Raw genomic sequence first — 8336 nt, 5'->3', positions numbered from 1 at the left:
ATATTACCATCTAAGCGATGATTTAATTTCAAACGATATGCAGAAATTAAAAGCTTGATCGAATAATAAATTTTAAATGATGACGATAAAGCTTCAAACATAAACGATCACAAAGAAAAAGAATTGAAGAAGTACACACCTCCTTTTGCAATGTTAAAAACCAACGAAGGCATATATGAAATTTATAAAAGAATAATAGAGTTTAATAGACTTATCTTATTTTGTTATACAGACCATAAATATTTAGGAATATGTAAATTTGTGTAATTAACCTCCTCGTTATTATTTTTAATGTGAAATACAACAATCATATCAAAATTACTAATCAACTTTATAGTGTATACTTTTTTTTGTTAGATATAGATAAATTTAAACTCAATTTTACGAGTTTATCAATTTTTGTAAATTATATTGGTAATGAAAGTGTGAAGGATGGATTTTGATATATTGAATGATTTCCTTTTTAGTTTCGGTTGACATCTTCTTTTATAATAATAACAATAATTTGTAGTTCTTGAAATAGTGTTTGATTAAGAGGTGTAGGTGTTGTTATGGAAAAGCACCAATTCCAAATTTCATTCTCAACATTGACTATTCGTTTCTTTTTCATTTTATTATGCAACAACTGATTTGACCCTTCAAATATGGTTTAATTCTTTTCATTTACCTAACCTTATACCCAAAGTTTACAATATAATATTAATGTCTATTAGGATTCTAATTTTATAAAACTATTGATAAACTAAACTAATTTTATACTTGAATGAAGGTAGAATTAGGTTTGTAATGTGATAAGACTTTCTTTTTTACAACACTAAAATTTTACAATTTAACCTTTAAATTATCAAACAAACAAAATATTAATTAGAGGAAGGAAGAGTTGGTATTGATTTCTTTCCAAACCCATTTAAATTAAATTGAATCACATGCTTAGTCTTAAGACCAAAATGTCAACTTCCTTATTAGAGCGTTTACTTTTTTAGAGGAAAAGAACTATAAATTTAAGAAATATGATAGCTTTCTTTTTCAATGCAAATTAATTTAGATGAAATTATATACATATACAAAAAAAAATGCTCTTCAACTTTTTTTATTTATTTGGATTATAGGTGTTCATAATCTTCCAAGAATTATAGTGCTATTGGACATTTTACCATCACTTCAAGACTACTTTTAGCCAAGAAATTCTTTAGAATTTTGAATAGGATATGGAATAGAGAACGATCCGAATTCTTACTCTAGGTCATTGTCACATAATTTCAAATCTCTAGGTGTCAAAATTAATTTATCAAAATATATAGACTAAGATTAGGCAAATTAGAAAAAAAAAAACATGCATCAATTATGTCTTTATACTTTTCAAATTAAAATTGATTCCTCGCATTTACGTAATGATATGAATTGTACCGTTAGATAATTGTATGAATTGTACCGTTACATTTTTTATTGTTATAAGTAAAAAAAAAGTGTATAACTCATAGGAAATGATGAGAGTAGAGAGAGAGCGTTCATATGGTTCCATGTGGCCCTATGCCTTCAAACCTTAGCTATAATTTCTTAATTAAATAAAGAAGAAAAAAGAACAATTATTTTATTAATAATTTACCAATAATGCTCTTTTTTCTTTAAATAACAAATAAATAATACATTTTCAGATAGTTGAGATTCTAAAATATGAAACTATATTGTAATAATTAGAAAATGCATTATTATTGTTATTATTAATGTTATGTAATAAATGAAAGGCTTTTGAATTTGTATTTATTAAAGCAATGTGATGTTTGTGATGTGGATCCACTCTACTCTTTTCTTTTTACGTTTCAAGTGGTTTTATTTATATCAATCATAATTAATCACTTTTTATGACTTTGAATGCCATTTGTTTAATAATCTTTCTATATACTTTACCTACCATATTCCAACCTCTAAACTTCAATGTTGTACTACTTTCTTTTCTTTTTAATTTACGTCTTCAACTATGCTTTTCTTCACCAATTTCTACGTTAAAGAGTCTCTTTTTTCTTTTGGGTTTGAATGTCAAGTTATGAGTTTAATTTCAATTTAGTTCTTACATCTCAAAGTGTTATTGTTTTATTCTAAAACGTAATAACGGTAAGGATAATGTTTTGAAATTTAAGAAGTCAAGTAAAAACTAAATTCAACATTATGGGTAAAAGATGTGTGCATATATGCACGTTACTGTTTTATTGGCTAGTTTTTTCTTTTTTTGCCTTCTGTTTGCAATATTGTTTTCCTTTTTGGAACCTTCCTTTTTTTGGTCTCCTATCTGTGTTGGAGTTTTCCTTGTTTGGTTGTGATATTCATGATAGTCTTTGCCTCTTTCCTTCTTGGCATTGAATACGAAAATGTGTTTTTTGGTTGCTTTGCGGTTTATCGACAAATCCTAGAAAAGTGTATCAAGTAAGTGAGGTTATTTTGATCCATATGTTTTTTGAACTAACCATCAGAAGAAGAAAATCTCAACAACTTCTATGAAGATGGTTGTTACTTGTATCACATTGTTGAGAAGAATATCATACACGTTAGGAGGAGCTTTTAACTTTAAAGATGTCACACCCCACCCCACAGATCTTCTTGCTTGTCATGCGAGACGCGCGATATGACTTCGAGTATTTTTGACACTTTAAACGCCAAAAACACTCAATCTTAAGGTTCTTAAGCTTTGCTTAAACGCCTAGTGACTTTCCCTTGTCTTAACTTGGAATTTAAATAATTCTTTAGGCGATATAAACACTTAAAACAGAAAGTAAACATACAAACTTTTATTAAACCTAGGCGAATTGTTTTTATAACAAGCTTAACAACATAATACAACTCCTGAACTTAGAAAGTAAATGCTTTGGCAGCCTTCTCACCTAGCAAGTCCTTCATTTCTTCCTTACTTGGTCTTAACGCTTGATCTGTAGAATATGAAAATTTAAAACATAAGTCTAAAAATCTCAATGAGGTTTTAGAAATCTTTTTTGCAAAATACCTTTTATAAACACTATTTCGCCAAACATATCAAATCATTTTAATCGCAATCATATCCCTTCACAACATCACATCAATTCGCGTGAATACTAAATTTCACACAAACATTTTTATTACACATAAACACACATTAATCATCAATCATTCTTTTCATCAAGGATTTCAAATCATTCTCTAAGGAAAATCTTGGGAACTTTCCTTACTTCTTCTCGTCAATTCATTTCACGAACCGAACGATCATGTTCTTCATTGACGTCCTCATGATTTCTTTCATAGATGTTAAGACGAAGTAGATTTGGCTGAAAGAGGAACATTTGTAAATCTCTATATTTAAATGTATATGAACACATATTAAAAAAACATTCAAAGTATTAAAAAAAAAACGACAAAGTGAAAAATGATTTATTCTAAAATGTGGTTGAATGTATTTTCTCTAAAATGATTTATTTCGTAATCTCATTTTTTTAAAATTTATTTTAAAAAAATACCAAACACCTCAATTTTTCTTAAAATGAATTATTTTAAAAATTAAAAAGTCTTCAATATAAGTGATATATTTTTATATGCTAAGTGAAAATCCATCATGAGCTATCTTGGATGGCTTTCAAATGATACAAATTTATAAGTTATAGACCCTAATACTTATAGAGTTTATAGATGATACCCCATTCAATTAACGTAAAAATATATCCATGATGGATATCATTCATTGACTCTACCATTGATACTAATATATCACTAATAACCGAGACATTTTGGTATTGTGATAAAAATATATCTTAAAATTCACTAGAGACAAATAAATTATTGAAATTAAAAAAAAAAATGTTTGTCAATAAAAAGAGGAATATATTTTAATGCCATATTCGAATAACACCAAAGAATATGGATTGAGGGAACAGTAAAAACTCACTTCAAAACTAAACCATTTAATGTGAAGCATATGGTAGAATTTATTTATTCCATGATATAAAAACTAAAAGAAAAGGGAAAAAAGAAGAAGAAGAAGAAGAAGAGAATAGATTATATTTAGTTTAATTTAATGTTGGATAATATTGATATGAAATGAAATAATGTAAAGAGTGAAATCCTAACAAAAAAAACAATACATTTTTGCGTATTGCTTAATGTGATTTGCCACATCTGACCCCACAAACCCAGTGGGGCTGATTCCAAGTTTATTCTATCCAATCCTGGCCCTCCACGTTTATTATGGCCCCACCCTCACTTTTTCAAGACTAAATCAGCCGTTCTTTTGCTTTTCGTGTGGGTTTCCAAACTCCCAATATAATAAGATTAAAATTATTTATTCCTAAAAATTTGATAACCAGATTTGATATACTTTAAATTTTAAACTTTCAACACGGTGGATCTAATATCATATTTAAACTTTCAATTTTGTGTGTAGCAGATTTAAATTATAAAATAATTATCAATTAATTTTCTTTAGAACATTAATTAAAATTTTTAAAAATAATATTATTTTAATATAGAAGAAAAAATTTGACAAAAATAGATGTTGAAACGTAGACATGGTCTATAATTTCCACTCACACCACGGTCACGTTCCACTTACTCTTACATAGGAAGGAACTCATGGATCTAGTACATGAATTTTTTTTTAACTTATGGATCAAGTTCAACATTTTCATATTATAAATTTATTTATTTAATAAGTTTTAAAGGTGTGATTAAGTTGGTGTTTTTTTAAAAAGTTGAAACAACTTTTAAAAACCAATTAAAAAGAAGATTTCTACTTTTAAAATTTTAAATAATGCTCATGGAGTACTTTAATTTTTTTTGTTTGTTTACGTTCAGAAAACATTAAAAACAGGGAGTAAAATACATACTATAAAAAAGTATTAATTAAACTAAATGAAATTTTTAATTTATTTTTTTTAAAAATGATTTCCATTTTTGATAGTAGGAGTGAGACGTGACGTTGTTTTGTTAATATTATTCATTAAAAATAAATTTGGTAATGATCCATTTTTGCCAATTATTTTAAACAACTATATTATATTTAGAATTAAGATGTTAGATTACAAAATTTAAAATTTAATGCTTAAAGTTAAAAACTGTTAATTTAAGTCTTAATTTTAATTTTATGAACAGTATTTAGAGTTTTACCTTTTTTGGCCATGCAGCGTAATTACCGGATTGGCAACAAAAATTCAGAAGCAGACACGTGGAAGAGTAACAGGTGGCGCAATCGTAGCGTCTACCGACAACAGTCCAATACCGGTGGGCGGATCGCTTCCCTTCACATTTTCACGGCGTCACCATTTCTTCTTTATATTTACTTTCCTTAATTCCTTCCCTTTTTCTCTCTCTCGAAAATCCTAAAGAACCGAAATAAATTTTCACTCCAAAATTTCTCTCAAGAATCTTAATCACTACTCTGTAAGTCTCTCAATCTCTTCTTCTTCTTACGCCATTGATTATGTATACACACGTCTTTGAAGATCCACTCTGTTTCCTTTTCAATTTTTGCTTCTTATAATGTTATGTCACCGACTAAATCTTCATATAATTCCTTGTCTTTCGTGTCTTCGTTTACTCTTACGTTCCATTTCTTGAGTTGCGTCTTTTTTCTACCTCTCTCGATTCGGTCGCATTGCGCGTCGTTTACGTCACGAAGTTTGAACCCTTTGATTGATTGTTACTGTTTCTATTACTTTGCGTTTTTTCGCAGTAATTTCGATTGTTTATTGTTCGCATCGGAATTCATAGTCGAAGTCGAACGAGCTATTTGACCATTGGAGACGGTGTTTTTTTTCTCCTTGTTGATTTTGGAATTTGGAGATGGATTTCTGAGTGATTCTTGCGAAATGGAGAACTGGCGGTTTGCTGGATTTGGTGATTGTGATTCCATCCGATGAGACGCCGCCCGGTAGTGCTTGCCCCGTTGGAGCATATGGAGAGAGGAGCCGGGAAGAATCAGAACTCTCGGCTTTGTTTTTTAGCGTTGTTGTCGGCGTTTTTCTGGATCCTATTATTGTACTTTCATTTTGTGGTGCTTGGAGGTCATTCTGTTGATGAATCAATCAGATTAAGCCCTGAAGATGGACCTGTTAACTTGCCTGTAGTCCGGAAGTTTGCCCCTTCTCGTGTTGTAGATGCGCCGAAAATTGATGTGAAATCAATTCGCGAGCCTCCGAAGCCTGTCGATCGGGAGCCTAAGTCCACTGCCAAGCCTGAGATTCAGACATTTCCGTTTGTTAAAGCATTGAAAACTGTTGAAAATAAGAGTGATCCATGTGGCGGGAGGTATATATTTGTTCATGATCTTCCTTCTAGGTTTAATGAGGATATGTTGAAGGAGTGTAAGAGTTTAAGCCTTTGGACAAATATGTGCAAGTTCACAACTAATGCTGGGCTTGGTCCACCACTTGAAAATGTGGAAGGAGTGTTTTCAGATACAGGCTGGTATGCGACAAATCAGTTTGCGGTTGATGTGATTTTCAGTAATCGAATGAAGCAATATGATTGTTTGACTAAGGATTCTTCCATTGCTGCTGCTTTTTTCGTGCCATTTTATGCTGGGTTTGATATTGCGAGATACCTTTGGGGATATAATATATCTACTAGAGATAGAGCTTCACTTGATTTGGTGAACTGGCTTGAGAAAAGGCCCGAATGGGGCATTATGGGCGGTCGAGATCACTTCCTTGTTGCTGGTAGGATCACATGGGATTTCAGGAGGCTTTCTGAGGAAGAAAAAGATTGGGGAAACAAGCTTCTGTTTTTACCTGCTGCTAAAAACATGTCCATGCTTGTAGTTGAATCAAGCCCATGGAATGCCAATGATTTTGGTATTCCATATCCAACATATTTCCATCCTGCAAAGGATTCTGATGTCTTTATTTGGCAGGATCGGATGAGAAAACTCGAACGGAAATGGGTGTTCTCTTTTGCAGGTGCTCCACGCCCTGACAATCCCAAGTCAATAAGAGGGCAGATTATTGATCAATGTAAGAGTTCTAAGGTCTGCAAGCTGCTGGAATGCGATTTTGGGGAGAGCAAGTGCCATTCTCCAAGTAGTATAATGCAAATGTTTCAGAGCTCTCTTTTCTGCCTGCAACCTCAGGGCGACTCATACACCAGAAGATCTGCTTTTGATGCAATGTTAGCCGGTTGCATTCCTGTCTTCTTCCATCCGGGATCAGCATACACCCAATATACTTGGCATCTCCCAAAGAATTTTACAAGATATTCAGTATTCATCCCAGAGGATGATATTCGTAAGAGGAACATTAGCATAGAAGAAAGGCTTGCTCAAATTTCACCTGAGCAGCTGAAGCTAATGCAGGAGGAAGTCATCTCTATGATTCCAAGATTGGTATATGCTGATCCACGCTCCAAGTTGGAAACCTTGAAGGACGCTTTTGATGTCTCTGTGCAAGCGATTATCAACAAGGTGACAAAGTTGAGGAAAGACATTATTGAAGGGCACACGGATGACAATTTTATCGAGGAGAATAGTTGGAAATATGCGTTACTGGAAGATGGGCAGCGGGAAGTTGGACCTCATGAATGGGATCCTTTTTTCTCCAAACCAAAGGATGGAGATTCTGGTGATACGTCGGCCAAAGCTGCAAAAAATTCTTGGAAAAATGAGCAGAGAGACAAATCATAAACTGATAGGCTGAAATTCATTGATACATCAGTAAAGATACCATTGGTGGTTAATTAGCTCAAATAGAAGCCTAAAGAAAAGCTTCCAGCATCAAACCAAGGACTTTTTTTTATAGATTCATCCAGCTAAACAGGGCCGCCCTCCAAAAACAAAGCAGTGAGTATTTGCTGTCCTATTAATTATAGTTTTGTTATACAGAAATCATAGTTCTTTATTACATGCCTTTCTGAGTAATTCTTTGTATTGAGAGTTGTCATTTTATTGGCCAAATTTTTCTTCTGCAAACAATGCACAAATCAAATGATTTAGATTTTATTAGTCATGAATGCTTCACTTTTTTTTGAAGTGAGCATTAATTCTCATCTTAGTAGAATGATACCAGAATTGAGTTTATATTTATTTGAAAAATTTTCCCCCTTAAGATATGTGTTGCTTTCATTGACAAAAAAAAAAAAAAGTCTTGTGTTTTGTTGGACTATTAAATAAAGCTATTGTTCGGATTTTCTTGACTGTTATGGAGGGGTGGAAATTACAACATAAGATTGAAAGGGCAATCATTTGTGGTAGGTAGTCTTCTAACCATATTCCAACCAAGTTGATCGTTAGAGCATATGATTTGTAAGGTGTGAGCCATCAAATTGCAGCGTCTTTGAGTAAAAAGAAAATCTTGGGTGGTTCTGAATGTCATCGACCATAAACTGGA

At 31.8% G+C, this 8336-nt stretch overlaps 1 protein-coding gene and 1 long non-coding RNA gene across 2 annotated transcripts; one reads left to right on the top strand and one right to left on the bottom strand.

Annotated features, from left to right (window-relative positions):
* Window positions 1-2763: 2763 nt before the first annotated feature.
* On the bottom strand, window positions 2764-5259 carry LOC116402679. Its single transcript, XR_004215172.1, has 3 exons — window positions 5125-5259; window positions 3198-3293; window positions 2764-2921 (listed from the first exon to the last, which is right to left on the bottom strand). It is a non-coding gene; the product is annotated as an uncharacterized LOC116402679 (long non-coding RNA).
* An 11-nt stretch (window positions 5260-5270) lies between these two features.
* Window positions 5271-8054, top strand: LOC101204813 (xyloglucan galactosyltransferase MUR3). Its single transcript, XM_004151956.3, has 2 exons — window positions 5271-5397; window positions 5690-8054. Exon 2 carries the CDS (start codon window positions 5873-5875, stop codon window positions 7631-7633), a length of 1761 nt encoding a protein of 586 aa, XP_004152004.1. The 5' UTR covers window positions 5271-5397; window positions 5690-5872; the 3' UTR covers window positions 7634-8054.
* The last annotated feature ends 282 nt before the right edge of the window (window positions 8055-8336 follow it).

This window comes from Cucumis sativus, chromosome 3 (assembly GCF_000004075.3).
Source record: "Cucumis sativus cultivar 9930 chromosome 3, Cucumber_9930_V3, whole genome shotgun sequence".
Taxonomy (NCBI): domain Eukaryota; kingdom Viridiplantae; phylum Streptophyta; class Magnoliopsida; order Cucurbitales; family Cucurbitaceae; genus Cucumis; species Cucumis sativus.
Note: the sequence above shows the minus strand (reverse complement) of the source record. Positions and strands in the feature narration are given on the sequence as shown.

Excerpts from the sequence above, each read along its gene's own strand:
- LOC101204813 (XM_004151956.3), top strand. The coding sequence starts at position 5,873 with ATGAGACGCCGCCCGGTAGTGCTTGCCCCGTTGGAGCATATGGAGAGA.